Genomic DNA, 25,496 nt, shown 5'->3' with positions numbered 1-25,496 from the left:
TTAGAGTGTGTGTTTAGGTATAAATGCCAATTTTTAGCGCACATTCTAAAGTGTCGGACTTGCCTTTCACGTTTGTTATTAATCTCTCTTTCTCTCTCTCTATCTCTCTTCGCTATGTATATAATTTAATGTATTTAATGTAATTTAAGATAGTGAGATTTTTTTTAGTTTTAGGACCTGCAAATAGAATGGCAATCGCCAGCGCCCTCTTTCTTTTCTTTTCTTTCTCGTGTTTTAATCCTACTAATTCATTTTCCTATTTTTCCAGCCAATTTATGATATGATATAGCTTCTCTGTATACCAGGGTTTCGTCAAATATGGATAAAATAACATAAATTACACTCGCACACAGTGTTCATATTACCCCAGAGTACTCGATATTCCATGGAGTAATTTGGGATAATTTCATACATTCGCGCTAATAAATTATATTCACACACAATTCATTCACACTAACCCAGTAATTTTGATAATGTCCTTTCTTTCCCTTTGTAGGTATTTTTTATTTATTTACGTTTATACACAAATAGCAAATACCTTACTACAATTGTACGTTAATGAATTAGATTTTTAACAAATGTACATATTTATTTGATTGATTTAAAAAAAATTAGATAGGCTTAATTTACCACCGTTTAAATTAGGCTCAAGTTTTAACCGAAACACGCTCACTCTTTCTCACTCATTCCTAAATACGTTCCCTCTTATTTACATATTTTTCACTCAAGTAGGTATGTAAACAACTATGCTTACAATACCTAAGTATATTCAAATTGAGGGTAGATGGGGTACTTCATATTCCGCCATCGACACTTTCGTACTGCACATTCACTCTTATAAATCCTTTCTCACGAAACAGTTAAAACAACTTTCACCAAATTTAGTATATACAACAATAGGATTACTTGTAATAAATAAAAGATCTATATGTACAGCATTACACAATTTTTCTCAGAAATCGAAACAGGGGACAGAAGTTTACATATATACTTCTATTATTAGGCTTTTTTTGAAGGTGGTTAAAGTTTGAATTTTATTTCTATTTTTTGACCTTTTTTGAATGTGGTTTTAGAACTTTCCAAATTTATTTCTTCTTTTTGAAGGTGATCAAAGATATTTCCAAATAAACTTCTAGTAAAGACCTTTTTGAAAGATGATTAAAGAAATTATCAACTATACATGTATCAATTTTTGACATAATAAACCTCAACCCTTTAAAAACATTTCCTTTTCCTAACTCATTCTTAATGCAAGGTTGGGCATGCATCAATAACGAATTTATGAAAATCCTTAGGGTTTTTTTTCACTTTCTACTTGTGAAATGCCAAAGACAAGCTTGTTGCACTTTTCGGCAAATTCTTATTGACCTAAAATATTGAAGTTCATCCAAGGGGACTTGTCCCTTGTTTAAACAATAATCAATCAGTGGATGTCTGGACAAGAGTCGAGAAAACATCATCTAAAAATCAATTAGTTTCTCACTCAATTTTCAACTTTTCAATGACTGTCACCACCAAAACGATAGTCAATATTTTCATAACACTAATTATTTATGGCGAAAACTTTTTATTAAAGGCAGCACCTAAATTTATAGTTCCTTTTTGTTTTGTTCATCTATAACATCTTTATTATTTGTGCACGTTAATTAAAAGTTTAATGTAAATGGTTGATATAATGTTATTTTTTACTTTTTTTGCTAAAAAAAATTCATTTAAATATTTTTATTCCTTAATGATTGTGGGACATTTTCAATCTTTAATTCGCATTTGCAAATTCAGCATTGTTATCGTACTTTCTTAAATGTGTGAAATATAGCTTTTTATTCCATCAAATTAACCTTTCCTCCCGTCAAATTAACCTGTTTTTGCATCTAATTAACCATTTTTTAATTTCAAATCAGCCTTTTTTAATTTCAAATTTGCCCTTTCTTTAAAATATCAAAAACCTGGGAGGTTGTATGAAATGTATGCACGTTAAGTAAAAATCCTGCATTTGAAGAAAAATTGAGTATAAAATAACTAGGTTCTTCGAAGACCATATGAAAATGAATTACAATTAAAATTAAAAATTGTATAAAGTTAATATAAAAGCAAATTATTATTCTCTTAATTTGAAATTTTTTAAATATAAAATAATAATTATAAAGATTAAAAATTTTCACATTTTTCAAATTAACAGATCAATCCATTATTTTTTTTATTTTATATAATATTTTATTTCAAGTGTTATTAATGTTCGTCTAGTTTTAAGAGCTCAATTATTTTGTAAGCAAATTGTCAAATACGCAGGAATTTTATTTTAAATGCTTGTATTTCAAAATAACTCCCAGGTTTTTTAATGTTTTAAATAAAAAGTTAATTTGAAATGAAAAATTGTTAATTTTAAGGGAAAAACTATGTATACACTGCAAAAGTAGTTATTCTTGCAAAGTACTAAAGTAAAATTACTTGTAATATTCTGCCAACTTTGTGTCATTAACCTTTTTTTTAAATTGTGAATAAAGTATGTATTACGTATTTCTGTACTTTCTTAAAGATAAGAAACTGTACACTGAAAAAATTATAACATGTTTTAATGGCATTTGTTTTCACTTTACCCAGCTGACAACATTACAATTATTCATAAATTTAGTTCACCTCGTTTGGATATTCTTTTAGCGGTTTAATTTTGCAATGCCTAATAAGAAAAGTGGGCAAAGGAAGAAAGCGGAGAAGCAAAAGATCCGCCAGAAGCAAATCCGGGAAGGAAACGAATCGCTAGATCTCGGTAAAATGCCTTGCAACGCGGTTATGGAATGCGACAAATGTAAGAAGAAACAAAAAAGTCGAGCTTTTTGCTATTTCTGTATGTCGGTACAGCGGTTGCCGATGTGCGCTCATTGCGGGAAGACCAAGTGCCTCCTGAAGACGGGCGACTGCGTTGTAAAACACCCGGGCGTTTTCACAACGGGGATGGGGATGGTCGGTGCGATCTGCGATTTCTGCGAGTCCTGGGTTTGCCACAGCCGCAAGTGCCTCAGCACGCACGCTTGCAGCTGTCCTCTGCAGAACGCCGTCTGCGCCGAGTGCGAAAGGGGCGTCTGGGACCACGGCGGTCGGATCTTCAGATGCTCCTTCTGTTCGGAATTCCTTTGCGAGGACGACCAGTTCGAACACCAGGCCTCGTGCCAGGTACTGGAGTCGGAGAACTTCAAGTGTCAGTCCTGTAACAAGCTGGGGCAATACTCCTGCCTGAAATGCAAAGTATGCTACTGCGACGACCACGCCAAGAGGAAAGGTTTTAAGTACGACAAGAACAAGCCTCTTCCCTGTCCCAAATGCGGTTTCGAGATGTCCCATACCAAAGATCTGTCCATGTCGACTCGAACGCATAAATTCGGAAGACAAGCTAGCAAAATAAACAACTATGACGACACTTGTGATGAGTACGGGCAAAATACCTACGGAGAGAATGATACTTACACGGAAGGCGTGCAAGTATATGGAAACTCGCAGTCCGAGAGCACAGACGATGATTGATTCAGATCCAACAAATGAAAAATATTCAATAAAATTCTTTCTCTTTTTAACTATTCATAACAATGTATAGTATGTTCTTAATTAAAATTCCAAACAATTTTGCCTTCGATCATTCATAAACAACATATGGTTTTTTATTTCTAACAATCAATTTTGTAATAACAATTATGTCAAATTTTACAAGTTTTGCGTTATAAGAAATTTACGTTTTCAAGCGATTGTTTTTAGGTTAGTACGACTAACAAAACAGGCGTGAAACAATATTGTGAAAGCTTGGTTATTTTTATCAAGCCGACTACTTACAACAAAATGTGCTTATGTTAACGAACCAGGTCTAGTATTTTAGACTTCAAAGCTAGATTCCAGAGGCGTATTGCGATTTACTAAGTACTTTCTTGTGTCTTTAATCAAACCTTCAGTATAAAAAAAATCCAAATTCAAATTGTATTTTAATTTTTGGGATTAACTTTAATAATTTAATCTAAAAATCATGTTCTATCGAATCCTGAGGGAGTAAGAATCCTACATTTTTTCACCAATCTTACAAATTAACATTACTACTGAACTATCACATAGTTCTTCCTGTTAAACAAAAAGCCAACAATGAAATTATTTCCCTGCAATTTGTTAGAATTCCAAATGGCCCAAAGTTCTGATCCAGTTTTTTTTTAGCAACTATGGAACTAACAACTATGGAATACACCTTAAAAACTTTTACAGTTTTTTAGTAATAGAGCATCAACTAACTAAATAAACTGTTGATACTATTTTGATCAATTTCTTTGTCTTCCTTGCAGAAATATATGGTTGATTAGGAAATTGTGTACAAAAGTTAACAAACAATATTTTTAAAATGTTATTAATAAATATTGTTTGTCATTTTTTTTACAAAATTTGCACTCAGTGTTGTTGCTAAATTTTACAAATTGACCTCAATCTTCTGATAAGATAATACAGCCAATGATTCTAACAACAATAATTTTTTTAAATATTTGAACAATTTACTTTTTAAAGGAAAAATAAAAATAAATAAACCTCTAATAAATAGAGAGAGATACATAACACTCGTAGCTATCAGTTATCACTCACACTATCACTTCCCATTTTTACAAACACAGGTTTGTGTAAAAACAAAATGTAATTACCAACTTTCAATTAATTAAGGGTTTTAGTTGAGATAAAAAAGTCAGTGTCACGAGTGGGATTCGAACCTACCATGAGCTATCACTTCGATCCACTCGGACGCTAACTTCCCATCTCAACCCCACCTTTTGAATTTTCCCTCCTTTTTACTAACCTACTGACCTGAGAAAATTTTATTATCATTAACCTTTCACAAACACTATAAAATATAATTAGTAACGTGCGGACCCAAGCAAAATTTATTATTTAACCAAACGCAAAAACCATCAAAGAAAATCAGTAACCTTGTGACCCTCACCAAAAAGTAGCATTAACCTATTAAAAAACAAACTTCATTAAACTAAACACAACATCCATTCAATTAAATTAGTAACCTGCTGATCTCAGCGAAAATTTATTTTTAACGTTGTTGAAGTTTTAATTTATTTTTTTATTCTTATTATTGAACCATAGTTGAATGGTAAACCTAGTGATGTAAATGGAACAAATTTTCATAACATTTTATAAATGTTAATCCATAGCTTCATGAAAGTACTACAAAGATTACTTGTATGGTTTATAAACTTAGTAATTATATTTTTTTAAATATAGAGTCCTGATGAAGGGGATTTATTTTCCTCAAAAGCTCGCCGAGGGAACTGAGAGTTGTTTTTGTCCAATTGGCCTCCCTCTGATCACTTTTTCTACGAAATTTATTTTTAACCTAAACAGCACAACAATAACATTTAATCATGACGTACCACCCGAGCAAACTTAATGATAAAGCTTGCAATTAATTAATCTTTATGTAAGGGATTGGTTGAGATAAAAAGTCAGTGGTCTGGGAACACTAACTTCCCATCTCAACCCCACCTTTCGAATTTTCCCTCCTTTTTGCCATTTTTCAATAGTGTCCGAGTGGATCGAAGAAAGATAGCTCAAGTGGTAGAGCACTGGCGTGTTTAGCCGAATGTCGTGGGTTCGAATCCCGCTCATGACACTGACTTTTTTATCTCAACCAATACCTTACATAAAGATTAATTAATTGAAAGATGTTATTTGGTCAATCGGAACACGAAAGCTAATGGATGTAATGATTAATTTTCACAAAGCAATAAAATGTAATCAGTAACCTGCTGACCCAAGAAAAGTTTCATTGACTGGTAGTTGATAAGGAAAGGTAAATATCTGCTTAAGTTTATACGAGATTACTTAAAACTATGGTGATCTTATAGTACTTAATCATGATTGAATCTTTTAAGTTTGTTGTATTATTTAGTTTGTTGTCCTATAGTTGCGTCTTTGATATTTCGTATTAGTTTATATTATGCCATTTTCGGAGAAACAATTGCTTTACCAAGACCATGTCGATGTGCGAACTTGTATGCAGCATCGGCAGATCTTTCTAGCTGGAACTCATGGTCGACTAAACAGTTAAATTGCACAGCTAATATTGATCACCTCGTGCTTTATTAGGTCAAAAACATTGGTTTTGTTGGTTTCATCTTTTGGTATTTTGGCAGAAACACCTGGTTGACTAAGACCATGTCAATTTGTGAACTTGTGTAAAGCACTAAAACTTTCTTGATGGATCACATTGTCCACTAAAAACTTAAATTAATCGAAACTAACATTGTTCACTCGTGCTTTATCATGTCAAAAACTTGGCATTGTTGGTTTCATCATTTGGTATTTTGGCAGAAACATCTGGTTGAATATGTCCATTTTAATTCAAATTAATTTATTAATAATTAAGTAATTTATAAAATGGTGTACGGAATCATCAGATCTTTTTTTGTTCAAACTCATGGTTGACTAAGGAATTCCATACTCTACATCTAACCTCGATCCACTATTTGTCTATTTTATCAAAGTACATACGTTTTTCAAATTCTTCACATATTTTGAATTTCTGATGTAATGTTGTAAAAACATCTGGTGGACTGAGTGGTATGACAACGTTTTAACTGCTATACCTCATCGGCAGATGTTAGATTATTAGCCACAAACTATTGCCCAAACCACCCCGGTAATTGTTGTTTTGAACTTCTGGTTGATTAAAGAAATTGAATCCTACATCCGGTTGTCTGAAAAACGAAAGATTCTCCTGAAATTTATTAGTTTAAACATTACAGTTTGTACTTTTAGAACTTCACCTAGTTTGAACAGATGTTCATATAGCTGAATCTTCAGCAGTTAGATTTTAAGAAATTTCTCATCATGACTACTGTTAATTAACTCCCCCTACATGATTGTACAAACTTCTCCAGCAATTTTTTTTTTCAACAAAGCTTTTTAACAAACGAAGGCAGTTATGAGCCACCACGTGCCTTGTCATGTCATAACAGGACTCTTAGAGTACACGATTGTTGTAGAATGTTGACTTGTAATAGTTTACACGACGCCGAAGCCCAATTTGGACGCAAATCACCGGAATGCGTGCTCTTGTTCCTTCCAGTCCAGCCGTGTACGGGGTCAGGTGGCGGAGAGACGGTGGGCAAACGAAAGTAAAGAGCCCTGTCGGGAAGGAGGAGGCACCTGTGGTCTCATTGAGTATGAGATGTGGGTCAAAATCCCTACCTTCCTTCTCGGTAACTGTGCCTGGCTCGCCCTCGTCCTTCCGTTAGTCGTTTCTTCCTCCTACTCCAGTCAACAACAAGTGAGTACTTCCACCCTCGGATTAACGAGACGAGAGAAAGGGATTGGTCTGACTCCGATGAGGTTTAGCTTTAACGTTTAGGATTTGTGCTCAGAGAAAAAGGTCGAAGAAGTGATACGCTAGGTCTCCTTGTCTATTCTGTAAGGGTTGTGCGTTTCTTTCGACTTGTACACCGTCATATACAGAACCTAGACATTATTTTAACGTATTAAAAAAAAGTCCGCTGGATTTTTAAAAAAATTGTGTGTAGCAGATAGTTTGGTGACATTTTCAAGGTAAATTAATATTTTCATTCAAATAAAAAAATTGCAAGTTTGTGACTTCTAACAAATGAAATTGTCGAAGTCAGTTTGATTTTTTCCAACACAGATGAACTTCACTTTGGAAGTGAATGTGCCTTCTTATGGTACCGAATTGTGACAAACAAATACTTAAAAATTTAGAATTTTGAATGCATGAATATCAAACATCCAAATGAAATTGTTTATTCGATCAAAAAATCACTTTTGCAAGCAAAATTTCAATAATAAATAATTTATTTATTAAACGGAAAGGAAAATCCTTAAGAACACTCCAGTGTTAAATTTCTTTTATATCAACACTACGAAAAATCCTACTTTTAACATTTTCAACTAGTAAAAATGGTAAAAATTCTTAAGGCAAAATTAAAAAGGTTAAGAATAGTTTTAAATGTATTTTCACATTTTGCAAGATAAAATTAATTTTAAAATATTTTAGCCAAATTTTACAAGGATGAAGTCAAACAGTCTAGGTGAATTATTTAATTAACCTTCAAGTCAGGGGCGTAATATATGTTTTTTACTAGGATATTTGAACTACGAGGTTATATGAACCTCGGGTGCCGATGTTTTTGAAAAAAGTCCATTTGTAAGAATGTCGGGTTCTAATACTGGGCGGCTGGATTCGAACCCGGGACCTTTACCTTACAATGGTGAGCGCCGTTGTCAACGCCTAAACCGTTGCGGCCACGCCCTCTTTACAAATATTTCAAGTTCAATGTTAAATATTCTATGTATATTTAATTTCCGTATGTATTACAAGGGTTAAAAAACCTTTGCAGTAAATTTACACCGGCAAAATGTCACAGTGATTTATTATGATAGACTTTTCAGACCTGTCATCTTACCAAGGCATATTCATCATCATGTCACAAGTTGATCCAACTGTTTTTCTCGGATTGAAAAAAAACAACAATGAATCATTATTATTTAACTGCTTTATGATCTATGAAAATTAAGGTTTGAAAAAGTTGGATAAAGATTAATTTTATGAATGATTCAAGTTCTGGTTTAGATGTTATATTGACTGGGAGTTGGGTTTTGAATAATGATCAATTATTTACGATTAGATTTTTTTAGATGGATAGAAGACCCAACGACAACGAATGAAGACGGACACAATAAGTGATCCAGCGCCGGTTTAGCATGAATAGATTTTTTCTTTTAAATCAGAATCTCATTAAGGCAGGTGTAGGATGTTTTAGCTGACAATTTAATTAACAAAGAACTGAAATTCCAAGCATATTATCTTAGTGTGAAAGTATCAGAATAGAACACATCTGAAGTGTTTATGGCATTGAATGGAAAGAAAGCAGTTAATTACCCTAATATTTGTTACCAGTAATGAAGATATGTGGTATGTAATAAGCGATTGGAAAAAACAAATGTCGGTCAACCAAAGTCGATAGTTTTTAACGGTGTGCTCGAGATCCTTGTTCAATTAACGTAGGCATTTTTAGCCAAAGGTATATTAGAAAATTTATTAGTTTCTTGAATATTGTTTAATCAGGAGTATAACTTTATAGAGTGATGTGATTTTTCTATTTAAAATTTAAAAAATTGACAAGACATTTATTAACGAACGAACAGTACCACTTATCCTTATTCGATCCTTATTACCACACAACTACGAAGTATTCCATGCTGTTTTATTACATATTTCAAGTTCCAAATAAGTAAGTTGCCACTCAATTGTAAATAAATTCAATCGGATTTTCTATTTGAAAGAATATTCGATATTGAGGTCATACAGAGCCGGATACTTTACGACTAGGGGGTTAGGAGGTGACAGCATGCCGATGATTGCATCGCACGCCAGATAGTGTCTGCAATGACGAGAAGTCATGATGTTTTCAGCAATTCTCCCTACTTTATAGCTACAGTTTACGCTGAATTATAAGCCGTACGATAATTTCCAACGAATGAACTAATCGTATTTTTAAAAAAATATATATAAATTGCCAAAACTGGCTAAATCACTCAGGATTTTTCATGCATTTTAAAATGGAATAACATTCAGGGAAATTATTTTTATAGAATATTTACGGCCTTATAATGAAAATTGTCAAATTGTAGGATAAGCAACTATGGGAAATATTACTAATATAAAATAGGTGTTTTTTTATTGGTTTATTATAAATTACTTGAGGGCCTTTGTATCTCAGTATTCCGGATCACGAGGTCTTTTATTATTAAACGTATTAAGAATTTTATAACAAAAGTAAATTATATTTAAGAATGTCGAAATTGAAAACAAGGGTCGGTGTATCCTTTGAAATAACCCCAATGTTCATCCTGGAAGGAATCTTTAATGATTTAAACAAATCTTTTAACTGTTTTTATTGGAGAGAGAAAAAAAATAAGCGTAGTTGTTTTATAGGCTGAGAAGTAGAAGTGTTTAAAATGAAGTTTATTTTCATTAAGGATTCAAAGCGCGTTTTAAAGGTTAGTGTTATGCAGATATGCATAATCTCCTAATTGCCGCTGCGGGCGGTTTCGTCCTTCTCCCACTAAGTACTAGAAACTTTTATTACACCGAACAATTCTATCGGTTTGCAATAAATTTTTACGAGATTTTTTTTAATTTTTCATCTGTTTGATCGGTCACGTTTGTCCCAGTAAAAGAACGATCACTCGTGAAATACCGCCATAAACCATAAATAACAGAAATAGTTCTTTATGCTTTCCTTTCTCGGTCAAGTCGTTGTAAACCGTCATGAACTTGAGACAAGTGTTGATCCTCTCCGGTGCTTATTATCCCCGTTAGACTGGCAATAAAAGGACTTTCGCTGAAGATAGCGGAGGGTCGGACAATTTGAACTCATTAATTTCACGATTCGCCGGTTCTATCGTAATCGATCATGTGACTGTTCTAATTCAGAATTTTTCCCAGGGTCTAAAAAAATCCAGTTGATAATTTTCATTGAAACAATAAAAGAAAAGGATTTTACAAAAGGTCTAAACGGTTTTTTTTGTCTAGGAAATAAATATACTTTTTATAATTGTTTTATAAAGGCTTTATTTGGAAGTAAACTTCGAAAGTCATGTTCGTACGCTTTCACTAAGTTCTATTTTCACCATCAAGGAGGTGCCTAACGGGATTAAGTCCTTTCTTGCACTTATCTCATTTATCCAAAATTCGACACAACCAGTTTGCTGATTGATGTAGACTGTCATGGAACATGATGTCATGAACACTCTGGAACAAGGTATGCTTGAAGAAGAAAGCTAAATCAGTTGTTACTGCCAAGCTATCGACCTATAAAGTCATCATCAGGGCAAACCAGTGGTGAAGTCTGTAGACATATTTAAGTTTTTTTTTACTGTGTCCCCTGTAAAACACTTAAATATGTTAATTTGTAAAAATATTTAGACTTGTTTTGCCCTGGTGATCACTCTAAAAAATAGGTCGAACACTTGACAGTAACAACTGAATTTGCTTTCTTCTTCAAGACCATACCTTGATCCAGTGTTCGTGAGTGGAAAAATGGTGGACATTTGTAATAGAGAAAACATGATTTCATGTTCGACATTTGCACCAACCATGTTTCACTTTGGCTTTGCTACATCTAAAGACGATTTGTATTTTATATTTTTAATAAATTTCCATGTCTATTTTATTATAATTAATTGATTTGTTTTATTTAAGTATACAATACTTAAAGACTGCAATCTTGGGAAATAAGACGAAAGATTGGTGATTGAAACAAGATTGATCTTGGCAAGGTATTTAATTAACCCATTTTGAGGACTAAAAATTTGTAGAATTTTTAAAACTATTTTGCCTACGACGAGAGTAGCTAATCTAGTGGTGAAAAATCGTTCATGGAAATTTTTTTTGCCAAGTTATGGGCGAACGAGGCGATTATTTTCTAAACCAATTGTTTTTTTTTTTCTGCACTGTACTTTTATCCTACTTTGTACTTACATAGAATATTTTAAGCAGTCCAAGGTTTTATAAAAACAGTGGACTGTGGAGGGAGTGTCACAGCGGCCGTTCCGAAAGGGAAAGGGGCAGAAAGGGAAAAGAAAATAACTAGAACACGTTTTCTTTTCTCCCGCTCGGAAGAGTTTTCCACCTTGAGAAAAAAAAGCCGGGTCAAGTTCAGGCCAGGAAGTAAGAAACAAATAGTCAAGGCACTACTTGGTGGGTGGGGTAGAAAGAGAAAATGAAGGAGAGGGGCAACAGCCGCTTTTATCGCCGTTGTCAAAAAAAGGCAAGAGCGTGATGCCCTTTCGCTAAATTGACAGCGCTTTTCTTCTCGATTTGCTTTCGGAACAAATCACGAACACGGATAAATGATCGGCTTTTCAACCGTGTTTAGCCTATCTGAACACAACAACAATCAACTCCCTGCCTGACGGTCTTTATTACCGTTGAAGCTGCGGACTTGCTACGAAGTAAATCACGGGCTTAAAAACAGAGAAAATCGGCGATATTGCATTATTAACAAAACCGGTTTTAAGCTTATTAAACGTGATGAACTTCAACCCATTTCGTTTGGTGGGGGTTCTTTAATCATAGGTTTACTGTGTCTGGCACCGCTGCAGTTCCATCACCCCCATTTTGGTTTTTTGTGGATCTATGGACAGATGGAGTTAACATCAAATTAAAAATGGTTCATGTATTTGTTAAACGTCAGAACGTGCTGGGCATGTTTGCAACGAAAGGATAACATCACATTTCACACGTACAATATTGACCAAACATGGAATATGTCGATTACACTGAATTGTCTATGAAAGGTCAAAACGAAAACACATACTCTTCAGCACCTACAAAATCGAAAGATATGGGATACGATGCCATAATGACATTGTGCTTGCCAGTTTTGGTGAGGGTTCTTTAATCAAAGGATTATTGTACCTGCTACGTCTGGAATTTGTGGAACCATTCAGAGATGGAGGAGTCTGTGTTTGATCTTAATATCCCAATATAGGTTCTGGGAAAATCCTCTGGTTACTAATCTGAAGAAGCAATGGTCACTATATGGTAGGAAGATTTCGATCTCTGAAGATCTAACTTTTACTTGATCCAAACAGGAAGTAAATGGCGGTACATAATGTTACTTGATCAGAACTGATCTACGATTAACGCTATGACAAATTTTTCTTCTTGTTCTCAGTAGAGTACTAAGTTCGTATAAAATCCAGCGTAGCACAGCTCGTGATAAATAACACTTTTGTACATCTAATAGCATGGTGTTTTCATAGTGGCTCTTTGAAGCAACTGGAAAAGCTGTTTTCTGTAATATTTTTCCTCAGGAATCAGGATTTTGCCAGTAACACACTTTTCAGCACACGTAATCATATCACATCATCACTTTCGGTAAATTACTGTGCTTGTCGAATTTCCTATCTTCTCGCGGGACCAGTCTGCACCATTTTTGTTTGTGGCGGTATAAAGTGTCTTTCCAAGCGCCTTTGACAAATACGCGAGTATTTGGGACTGAATTTTGATTCTACAGCTTGCTGTACCTCATCAATATTCATTTCAAGGATGTATCTTCAGAATTTATCAGATAGACGCTGAGTTGAGTACTGGTCTAGTTTTAACGCAAGTATCCGTACATTTGCTATTTGCTTTGTGTTCTTCCCAAAGAGGCTATTATTTTTGATTAGATAAAGAATATCTTCCAATCTTGTTACAAGGCATATTCATAAATATGGGACAGGAGGAAAGATAATTTACGACCCATCCAGCGCGCCCAAATATAGTTTGTGACATTCTTTCTAACCGCACTTTATATTCCGTTGTGGTCTCTCTGGTCAATATTTACGGATTTATCCCAGTTAAGCCGGGATCCGATTTGAAAGAATAGAAATCCCGCGACGACAGAGATTGCCGTTACATCCTTACATGGTCAATTCAAAACGCGAGAGCACAGAAATTTCATTTAGAAATCAAAACAAGTTTTTCTAGTTGACACGAAGTGTAAAACTTTGCAACAAGACAATGAAATCCGCAAACCATTGATAATATTGCATTAGTTAATGTTTGTAGACAGTTTTAATCTTTCACTTTTTATTTTAATTTAGGAAAACTCTTATGGTGTTTGTGTATGTAATTAACATTATATTTTTAACATGGTCAGGTGCGCTTCTGTTAAATTTTAACTTATGCTTACGCTCTCTGGTGTGGTACTCTAATAAATTGACCAAAAACTGGTGAAAGGCCGACCCTATATATTTCAAAATTGTATACAAAACCTGTGTTTCTCTTCAATTATATATAAAACACCCTCATTAACCAGAAGATTTATAAAAATGACGATTAAAACTATAAAGATTAAAACAACGTTAATATATATAGAGTATTTCCGTATAAATTAACCCTTTTTTGCACAAAATTAACCAATTTTTATTTTCAAATTAAATTTGTTTTTATCAAAAAAACCTTTTTAATTTGGAGTCAAAACTTCTTGCATAAAATTAATCCTTTTTTGCACAAAATTAACCAATTTTTATTTTCAAATTAAATTTGTTTTTATCAAAAAACCTTTTTAATTTGGAGTCAAAACTTCCCGCATAAAATTAATCCTTTTTGTTGTAAAATAATACGGTTTATAGAATATCATCAGCAACTAATTACAATTAAAATGATATAAAATTAAATATAAAAAAGACAATTTTTTCCTCTTTTAATCTAATATTTTTAATATTAATTAATAATAAAATAATTCGGATTTAAAAACCTTAAATATTAATTAGAATTAATTCTTTTTCCTGTCAAACTAACCTTTTTTTCTTAAAAGGATAACAACCTAATAAATGAAAGGCATCAAATTAAACCTTTTTAATTTCAAATTAAGCGTTTCTTTAAAGCGTTAAAAAACTTAGAACATTCCTAAAATACCTGTTTATTTGAAAATTCCTTGTTTAATATCAAATAAATGGGCTTTTAGAGGACCGTATGAAAATTAATTACAATTAAAATAAAAGTTTATGTGAAATTAAATATAAATTTTTCTTCTTTTAATTTGAGATTTTATAATATAAAGTAATAGCACTTAAAAATTATATGAAAATGAACTGCAATTAAAATGAAAAATTATATAAAATAAAATATAAAAATATATAAAGTAGTTTTATTGCATCTTGAGAAATATAAGAAATTGTAGTTTTTTAGAATCCTAATTACTTCATATATAAAAAATTAATAAATTATCAGAAGAAATTTGTTTTTAAAGGGGCATCCGACTTGGTCATTTCACCCCCGAGCGCATTCAATACTCATTCACACAAATAAATACATTCATACCAATATACATTGCACTGGCACTCTCGACACGACACGCAAGAATGGCACAATTACACAGAAGACAAACACTTTGAGTGAGTATAAATACTTTGATTGAAAATATAAAAAACATATTGTGCATTGTGTAAATTCACTTTTCCACATCCAAAATGTAACTGTTATATATAAACAATGTTTGTAAATCCCAGGCCCTAAAGATGATCTTAATAAAGATCGAAACGTTGGCACGATAAAGAAAATGTTTTTCTGAAACCTACATCACACCAGACCGCATCTCACGATTTCTAAATAAATATACATTGCATTCATTCTATTTGGTAGATGGAGTACTCAATTTCCTCCATCGACTTGCATACAATAACAAGCTAATCGAATTGGGGTCGATGGGGTACTTTTATAAATATTCCTCCATCGACCCAAGTCACGTACACAGCTCCAGGGGCGATGGGGATTCTATTGCCCCATCAGCCCCTCACTATTCACTCTAATAAATACATTCACTAATACAAGAATTTGTTCTAATATGTAGAGATTTGCGACCGTTAATCGATAGTTATTCAGATATCGTGAGATGCGGTCGGGTGTGATGTAGGTTTCAGAAAAACATTTTCTTTATCGTGCCAACGTTTCGATCTTTTATTGAGATCATCTTCAGGGCTCAAAGTGTTTGTCTTCTGCGTAGTTGTGCCATCCTTGTGTCGTGTTGAGAGTGCCAATTACACAGAGGACAAACACTTTGAGCCCTGAAGATGATCTCAATAAAAGATCGAAACGTTGGCACGATAAAGAAAATGTTTTTCTGAAACCTACATCACACCCGACCGCATCTCACGATATCTGAATAACTAGTTGTTATAATATTTAATTTTAAATCATTTTCACTTAGCCTTCTAAGAATCTAATTATTTGTTTAATCCAGAGATTTTTCTTTGCATGATTACCTTTGATACCTTTTCTATATTTTTGTAGATGTTTTAATAAATGGACTAATTTGAAAATAGGAAGGGTTATTTTAACCATTTAAAAACGGGTAATTTGAATTTAAAACGGTTAATTTGAAATGAAAAAGGATTAATTTGATGCAAGAAAGGGTTAATATTAACTTAAAAAAAAGTTCGCTTCACGGAAAAAAGGTGTATGTAAAAAAGTGGCTGAATAAGCTGGGCATGTCTCTAACACATCGTTCATTAACATACATCACATTTCACACGCATTATTAACAATAATGACTAAAGACAGAATATGTTGATTACAAAAAATTGGCTATCGCTTGAAAAATTGGCTTGAAGGTCAAAACAAACAGATATTTTCCAGCACCAATAAAATTGACAATTAGGATGATAATTAGGACATATTACGTCGTTTACCCAAAAGAAATTCTAGGTTCACTTTGTTATTAATTCGTTTAAATGGTTATCTTAACAAGATCCGTTTTGAGATGCATCATAACTGATCGTAAAATTGCTTAGAAATAATTTTTCAATGAGCCAATAGGTGAAAGTAAAGATATTAATGGCTATCATTGTTTATCCTAGTTTTCATAAAAGGAGTTGCCAAGACATTAACAGTACAAAATCATACAACTGAAATTTTTTTTCAATATTTTTAGTATAATGCATAGTTTATTTATTAATTGGTATTACTGAGTCAAGTTGATAAGTGATGGCCCGAAGAAAGGTCAATTCAAGAATGTACAAATTCAACATGCCAAATTTGTCTATAAAAATGATTTATAACAACAGATGTCCGATCCGTTCGTTACTTTTGTCCGACTTCATTAGGAAAGAAGTTCTTTCCGCAACTTGGAATCGAACAGGGACGAATCAAAAGAGAGGATTTGTTGACCCAATTTCTGTGAAGCAACCGGATTCTCACCCTGCGGCCTGACCTCTCTGTTTCTCCATCAATTCTTTTTCTCTCTACATATTACTTTATATGTATTTATTTTATCAACATAATTTATTAAACAAAGGTTAATTTTTTCAATTTTTTTTTCTTACAGGAGTGAGTCAAGGGAGGGATGTGGCCTAGTCTAGCTGTCGTAGCTGTCCTTATATTAGCCAGGACCACACAGGTAAGAATAAAGTTGACATTTATGCTGAGAAGGCTGAGAAAAATAAAGTTCCCGTCTTCTGGCCGACATGCATTACACGTGACTGTGCATGGATGCTCGGGCGTATGAAATCAAAAACGGATGTCTGTACAAATCTGGCGTTTATAAACCTAGACTAGTCTTGGAGATGTATTTATATACGGAATTACCCCATAAAGAAAATCATAAAAACGAATCAATAATATCTAGTTTAATTTAATTTAAAAATTCCTATTTTCATGGGGATCACATCATATCACAATTGAAATATAAAATTATATAAAATTAAATATAAAAACAATTGATTTTTCTTTTAATTTGATATTTGTTTTAAGTATAAAATAAAAACCACATGAAAATTAATTACTATAAAATTAAAAAAGCATAAAATAGAATACAAAAGTAAAGGCTCTGCTTTCAATTTGAGAAATTTCTAAAATATAAACTAATTGCGCTCTTACATAAAAACATCTAATTTAATTAAAATAAAAAATATGTAAAATTAAATATATAATACATACTAAAATTATATAATACCTGATGCATACATTTATATCATACCATATGCTAAGTTTTTAATGCTAACGAAAGTGCTAATTTGAAGTTAAAAAACGTTAATTTGAAGTTAAAAATGGTTAATTTTAAATTAATTGGTTTAATTTGGTGCTAAAAGTAGTTAATTAGAAAAACCTTTATGTAGACTACCTAAAAAAAGTTATCTTTCAGACGACAATTACTTACAAATCTCAAATAAAAGAAGAAGAATTTATTTTATATTTAAAATTTATGCATATAATTTTAACTTTAATTATAAGTAATTAGTCTTCTATGAGCCCAGCTCTTTTATATTTAATTTTGTTTTTTCAAATGTAAGAATTTTATTTTATGTACTAACAAATTCATTCATTTTCCAGGTTTTTGCAGTTTTGAAGAAAGCGTTAATTTAAAATTAAAAAGCGGCTATTTGAAATTAAAAATTGTCAATTTGACGGAATTAAGCTTCATGAAGATTTATAATTGTGGATCACTTTTTTAAAACCAATAATAATGCTGTAGTAAATTAAGGTTTTTAGTTGAGATAAAAAAGTCAGTGTCACGAGCGGGATTCGAACCCACGACCTTCGGCTTGATACGCCGCTACTCTACCACTTGAGCCATTTTGACTTCGAAGTGGTATAGTAGCGGCGTATCAAGCCGAAGGTCGTGGGTTCGAATCCCGCTCGTGACACTGACTTTTTTATCTCAACTAAAAACCTTAATTAATTGAATGGTGTTAATTGGTCAAGCGCACCACGAAAAATAGTGAATGTAATGCTTAGGATATTTATTTATATACAAAAATATATATAAATGGTTTGCCCTAAGGATATATTTTGTCCAAGAGAAGAAAATATTTATTTAGGTTGAGCTAAGTGAAAATAACAGTGGACAGGGCAGGAATGTAATTAATACTTTATATAAGATTTTGAAATTAAAGGGATAATCAAAGAGGCTATTGTTTAATTAAAAGCAAGAAAGTGTTTTGTGTGAAGAGAATATTTTCTAATGTTAATAGATTCTTTTAGAATATTAAAAATGAAACTGTCAGTATCCGTTAATATTTGTGACGCTAACAAGGCAATTTTATATTGATCACGTCGCGTCTTTCTTCCACGCTTTGTAGATAAATTCAAAAGGAAAAAACACCGTTGATTTAAAACAATTGTACAAATAGGTAACGTTCCACTGGAATTGCAGACATCGGGTTTCCTTGCAACTCAAGAAGCCGTGTACAATCATAATAAATAGTACCGTTAAACCTTTCTTTTTTGTGCTTAATAGGATCTTTAACACGATATCGCCGACCTGATTCGGACATTATAATTTAATGTTTTGTGCTCGAGGAAAATACAGAACAAATTGGCTTACAGTTAATTCAATTGTTCATATCGTAAGTTTACGCGGGACAAAATATTTTATGGGAGACCAGAGGCAGTTTTTATCCTATGTCTATTTCATGAATTCCCTGTTTCACACCTTTTTTTGTGTTTTATAACCTAATATCAACAAGTTTTGGTGATATTTGATAAAAAGTACATTCTTGTAACCTTTTAGCAAGACACGTTGTGGATTTTGCATAGTGATTTTATTATGTCAGCTGAATTATACTTTAAGAAACTTTAGGCCAGAACTCTGCCATTGCCAGAACGTCAATATAATTTGTTTTTAACTCATTATTCTGAATTAGGCGCGATAAGTTTTAGAGGAATTATCACAAATTAACTTCCATTTGTACCCGTTTCGTGAGCATTTCATTTAATCGATCTCTCTAACTATTTAATAAATATACATAATAACGAGAAATCTTTAATTTAACAATCTTTGTACAATAATAATTAATTATGACGTAATGAAAAAATGCAAAATCCTATTACATAACATTTAATTTGGCGTTATTTGGTCCCCCAAACCTTGCTTCATGCTCAGTAAGCCGAGCCTTCACCTGCTTCGGGTTCGACTTCGGTCTTTCCGTCCCCTCGTCAAAGTTAGGCTCCAGGGGCTGTCAACAGCTAGGTCATTCTAGTCTCAAACGTAATTTTTAAGCTAGATACGCTCGTATTCATTTATAAATGCATTCTTTCGTGTTTGCATACCAAAACTCAAGAAGGGTGGTTGAGTAGTGATATTTCTCCATCGGGCCTCTCACACTACACATTCACGCTAATAAATACTGCAAGTACACATGCAAGGAAACACAATGAGATATCGATCAATAAAACAGACTATTTTCCTCAAAAGTCGAAATACGGAAGAAGCACAATCTTCATGTCGGCTGGCATTTATACTTGCTTTCTATATACAGCCAAAGAATTTAACCTTCGGCTAAGTAAGAAAATCAAGCAACCTCTTTTTCACCCACCGAACACATATGCGTACTTTGGCCCAAAGTCAGTGATCGTGTGTTGACCTCGTATGGCTTATTGTTATGAACGAGTATGATCCATCTTCATCAAGTACGTTCTGTATCAATAAACAAAAAAGGAAATACAAAATAATCTAAATCTATTACGACTTTTTACAATAAAACAGCCCTGTTTCTTCCAAACAACCATGTTCGGGTGCCTAGCCTTCGGGGGACTAACCTCTAAATGGAGCCACGAAATGACACCCTTTGTATAAGTAACTAATTCAAATGTCAAAAATTCTAATAGTGAAGCTTTTACTGAGGAATTGAAATCCATCGGCCGTAGAAATGGAGCATCAAATACTGGCCATACCAAAATTTTTAAACAACAGTTAAAGTAATACGGCAAATAATTTCTCTAACGCATACGAGAAAATATCAGACCAAACGGATATAATTATTGGAAAAAAAAGAGCACAATAGAAAGATAAAACAAAAGTAGAAAATAGAATACAGATAGTTCAATGATAGGATATTATACAAGTAAGGCGTAAAGGAACTATGATCAACTACATGACCAGGGGTCCATCAGAATTATCGTTAAGCCTAATTGCTAACCATAGAAACATGTGCACATGAAGTAAATACCAACCATCTTAAGGGTACAACTATAATAATACTATATGATAGTCCCTCCTGCACAACAAGATCGACCCAAAACTAGTCTAGAACTGCCTAAAAACATTAAAAACCTGGGATCTACAAATAGCCAGACTAGGTGAGTCCCAACTAATGAGGAAATGGCCGGAAATCAGATAATTGACATACTAGATAAACAATGAACGGAACAATATCTAGGTCCAAATGTATTTTTTGGCATAAACTACAGCAACAAAAGAATTGAAATTTCTAAGAAAAGAACACAACAAATACGGTGAATAAGAGGAAATCCTGCTAAACGGAAAATAACTAAGACTCGGAAAACCGGCATATGCTTCAACTATATAGCTCTTTTTTACTATCAATATGGGACTATTGACCAATGCCCAATTCGAGTATGTCTAGAAAAGGCAAAGATAACATATCGTATGATCTTCATTACAATTGGTAGGAAAAGGCTATGGTACCTTGGTTCTTGGAAAGCTATTGTTGAGCAATGTAGACTTTGATATCATACCCTTGAGAAGAATTCTTTACTTTATTTAAAGACTGGTGTAAAAAATGGAGAGCAAGTCGGAACAAAGAAAAATGCACCCAGTGTACTTTTACGCTGAAAAAACAGTCTTGCCCTTCAGGCTCCATTGTACATCAGCAATAAAGAGATACCAGTTTCCACTCAAGTCAAATACCTGGGATTATATCTGGACAGCAGACTGTCGTGGAGTCTCCACACAAGACTTAAAAAGCAACAACTTAATACAAGACTTGGACTTCTACGAAAACTTCAAAGACCGAAATCGAATTTGACAACTAAGACAAACCTAACACTATACAATACTTTACTAAGACCAATGTGGACATACAGAGTGGACTGTGAGGTATTGCCAAGCCATACAATATCCAGCGATCCAGTCCTTCCAATCGAAAGTCCTTATACAAATCGTCAAAGCACCTTATTATGTCACTAATCTCACTGTCCGCAAAGACCTCAGCATTCTTTTTGTCATCGAACAGATCCGGTCCGGATTCCAAACCTTCCACACCATCCTTTCGAACCAACTTAACCATACTGCTCGAGCCCTCTCTACTCATCCCATCCTGACCTCAACCGACGATGGCCTCGGTCCCTCCTTGACGTCTTTCATACGCATTGAGTGCCAGAGCAATGGCTGGCTCCTCAAAGCATGTGTTCTACCGGTGCAGTGTTGGCATTAGTGCTACTGTTGTGTTGTGTGATACATTAATAATGTGTACATATTTGTATACTATACGATCATGTAACAGTAACAAATAAATTTAAATTAAAAAATTAAAGAAAGGAAAAACCAAAGTTGAACACAACAGACAAAAGTAAGTGTGAAAAAGGGCAATCCCTACGAATGGGAAAGGGAAAAATTATGGATGCAGGATTAGCCCAGCAATTTCTCAAATTTATCGTTTTTTATAAACAACCTAGTGACTTAGTTTAGTCAGGTAACTTTTTCATAGGTCATAGGTACATATCCGAGATAAATGTACATATAGAGACCTTTTAAACAAAAAACTACCTTTGAGAAATGGCTTAGTTAATTGACTGTTCAATAATCGCGCAAATCCTTTCTCCAATGATTTAATGCTTTGAATTTCTCAAGTAATATTGCCACCTTGTTAACAAGCAATCAGGACATTTTCGTGGCCAACTCTATGGAGTGTTAAAAATCTCTTCTCACCGTCGTGCCAAAACTGTTAACAAATCGGCGGATTGGGTCAGAAAGTAGCCCGGGAAGTAATAAAACGGAATTCCGTTTAAGACTTTCTATCTTTCGCCGTGTGAGGATACCCTTGAAAGGTGTGGATGACCAGTCCATTTACATGGTTGAGCGGAACCTCCAGTCCGGCGACGTCCCACTTAACAGCAGGCTTAATAATAAATTATACGAACCTCGGTTCGGATGGCCGAGTGAATTTTCTTCTTTTTATTTCAGTGAAGAACTTTAATGCGTGTAAAAAACCTGCTTTACAATCACTAAGCCCTCATTATCTGTACAACTAGAAACCCTCCTTAGACAATTGACGTACACACGCGAAATGATTTAGTTAAAAACTGTTTTGCGTTCAGAAAACCATTGTAATGTCCCAGATAATTGCAACCTTGCAACTATTTTTAATAAATTTAATATATTATTATTCTAATAATTATTATAACAGTGGAAGGTAAAAAGCTGAATCACGTGCTCGTCAGGAAATTTTACGTTTTACAATTTTTCTAAAATAAAAATACGAATTGAATAAATACTCTATTTATATCCTTAGGATATGTTTAAAAAATAAGAAATCGCAAGAACAATAGAAAAACATTAAAAAAAATATTTATATTTAACGAGTACGAGTTATGGCTTGAAAAAAAGAAGTAAAATCGTCCGAAACGTCGGTCAAAAAATATATGATAATAGAAAAACTGAAAGATCTGACTGCACTCCCAAAACGAATACGAATCATCAAGCAGATTCACCATACCGTAATTAATTATTGTTCCCGATTTATGGTCTTTATGATTTGATGTCTGAATGATCATGACAACATCCTACAAGGTAGCAAAAATTGCTTGAAGATCTCCGCTATATGGCAGTTTAAACAAAACGTATTTATTATTCAGGCATTGAATTAAAGAATTAATATTAATTTCACTTTTAACCCGGAGGATTTTTTGAGAGTAACTAAATGGAATGTACGAGGTTTTAAATTTTTACGTAAGAGGAAACGAAAGTCATAAAATAATTTCAACCTATCTTTTTATTAGAAAAAACCTTTCTGAATCCAGTTTGACATTCCATGGCGAGTTATTTCATGAGTCCTTTTACAAGTCCAGGCTTACCTATTTTTTCTTGTTTGTGCCAAAAGCAACCCTGGTGTAAGAGTGAGGTAAATTACCACTATGGGAGACTGCTTTAGCCATTTGATCTGCTAGTTTATTCCTTGCTATCCCAACATAACCGACGAAAAGGAATTGATGTGATATCTTCTCTACGCAAGATATCCTGCATATTAGTCTCAAATTTCGTGGGTATTGAGCGGGTAGGCCAAGGTTTTTCTGTTATCGTCGCCTCATGACAGTAGCCCTGTGTAACTCGAGGGCTTTGACCATGCCAATTGTTTGGCCTGTCTTTTTCAAAAGAAAGCCCACTCAGTCTACAATTTCATGAGCATCTTTGCATCTCTGCTGATGACCCCTATCCTTACGGCTATCAATATAATTTACAGGACAAACAGCTCATATGTGACAACACGAAAACTGTTGGATCTTGGCCACCATACCTATTCTCCAGACCTCTCGCCTACCGACCACCATTTTCAGATACCTGGACAACGTTCTACACATTTATTGATCAAAAGTCGTTAGAAAATGCGTTTATGGAATTAGTTAATAATAAAAACTCAAAATTCTATTCAGAGGATATATAGAACTTGCCATCACGATGGGAGACGTATATTGAAAGTGATCGAGGGTATTTTAATTAATAAAAAAATATTTAAAATAAGTCGTCGGTTCAGTGGAATGTATTCCAGGACTGAGAAGACATGCGAAAGAGTTTATGAAAGCACCATCGCAGAAACTAACGGCAGTTGACATTTAGATTGCTGACTGGGCACTGAAGACTCCGAAATAATGTTTATAGACTTGGAGCAGAGGAAACAAATCTGAGCAGATTTTGCTAGGAAGAAGAAACAGTGGGACATGTCTTCTGATGGTGCGAAGGCCTATGCAAGCGAAATTCCTACCCCAGTAGGAAAAGCCTGAAGGAACACGCGGGAGTCCTTAAAAAAGCTTTAGAGTTTGATAAAAAGTCTAAAGCTTCATTGGGCGGTCAAGAAATGTAGGTAGCCAAATAGACTGATACTGGTCGCTGTACATAGGTCGTAAAGAGACCGGTTAATTTTTAACTTCCTCGATTCCTTCCCCGCAATACAAATCAGTTTTGGACCAGTAACCACACACGCCACATTTTAAGCAGGGATTCGTCGAGCAAACTCCCAAATTATTTGTAAAAATGGCAAAATTTTCCTTGGCAGATGTCTCTCGCGTATTAAGAGCAAGGTCGACACGCAGCCCGCGGAGGATTGGAATCGAAGAAAAAGGATCATACTCATTCGTAAAATGGGCCATACGTAGCCATATTTTTAAGCCAACGGCTCCGCATGTCTTGATCATGTAAAGATAGGATGTTCGATGTTTCTTATGACACCAGTTGGTATGTCACCATACAATTAAATAGGACCCATCGACCAACCTTTACAACAAATACTTATGCGGGTTTGTGCTCAAAAGTGTCCATGTGTCAACCTCATGTAGCCTATTCTTTATGGAGTGAGGACGATTCAGATCCTCCGATGGCCCACCCCTAACCATCGAACTCTAGAGCTTCTTAGTCGACCCAGCCCACCAATTCATTCACTTCCTTTTATTCGCATTTTTATCTTAAGGATCGCGGTGGAAATTATAATGTTAACAAATATTCACATCAAATAACAAAAAAATAAAAAATAGAACAAGATGAAACATGACCAGTAATCAAACGTAATTTTTCAAGGTGATTTCTTATTATATCAAAGATAAACTATAAAAAGCAATTTTCCAAACTAACAAAAATTTGAAGCCTAATATTGTAATGTAAGTCTTTTAGCAAAAATAGGAATTTAAAAAACTCAGGTTAAGTTTATTTGATATTTTTGACTTCGGTACATCTTAGAGGAAAAAGTTAGTTTTGCTGCTAACTGGAAACAACTAAAAAACGATATTTTTGATCCGATACGTATAGTAGTAATATACAGTTTTAGTAATATTATAATATAGAATTTTACTGTAGTAAGTTTGCTGGTCCATAATTTATTGTAGTATTTTGGACACTTTATTATAACATTTGCAACAAATTTTTCTTCCATTCTAATCAATTATTCTTTTATATTTGACATATGAAGATACATTCTTTACCGATGAAAATAAGTTTTACGTAATTTTACTG

At 33.6% G+C, this 25,496-nt stretch overlaps 2 protein-coding genes across 3 annotated transcripts in view; both read left to right on the top strand.

Moving 5' to 3' along the window:
* Positions 1 to 2,564: 2,564 nt before the first annotated feature.
* Positions 2,565 to 3,631, top strand: LOC106662301 (zinc finger protein 330 homolog). The gene has a single exon (XM_014386309.2). The coding sequence runs from the start codon at positions 2,674 to 2,676 to the stop codon at positions 3,517 to 3,519; it is 846 nt and encodes a 281-aa protein (XP_014241795.1). The 5' UTR covers positions 2,565 to 2,673; the 3' UTR covers positions 3,520 to 3,631.
* A 3,646-nt stretch (positions 3,632 to 7,277) lies between these two features.
* LOC106662100 overlaps positions 7,278 to 25,496 on the top strand; it is a 38,301-nt gene continuing 20,082 nt past the window's right edge. The window contains exons 1-2 of one of the 2 annotated variants that reach the window (XM_014385908.2): positions 7,278 to 7,300; positions 16,863 to 16,934. In XM_014385908.2, coding sequence (XP_014241394.1) covers positions 16,881 to 16,934 — 54 coding nt within the window. In that variant the 5' untranslated portion in view covers positions 7,278 to 7,300; positions 16,863 to 16,880. Of the gene's footprint in view, positions 7,301 to 7,524; positions 7,576 to 16,862; positions 16,935 to 25,496 lie in introns of those variants that run through there. The other variant, XM_024225011.1, reaches the window with a different exon arrangement.

The sequence above is a fragment of the Cimex lectularius genome, unplaced genomic scaffold (genome assembly GCF_000648675.2).
Source record: "Cimex lectularius strain Harlan isolate CLEC.00 unplaced genomic scaffold, Clec_2.1 scaffold19, whole genome shotgun sequence".
NCBI lineage: Eukaryota > Metazoa > Arthropoda > Insecta > Hemiptera > Cimicidae > Cimex > Cimex lectularius.
This window is presented reverse-complemented; position numbering and strand designations above follow the sequence as displayed.

Bases quoted from the DNA above. Each gene is read 5' to 3' on its own strand.
- LOC106662301 (XM_014386309.2), top strand. From the start codon at position 2,674: ATGCCTAATAAGAAAAGTGGGCAAAGGAAGAAAGCGGAGAAGCAAAAG.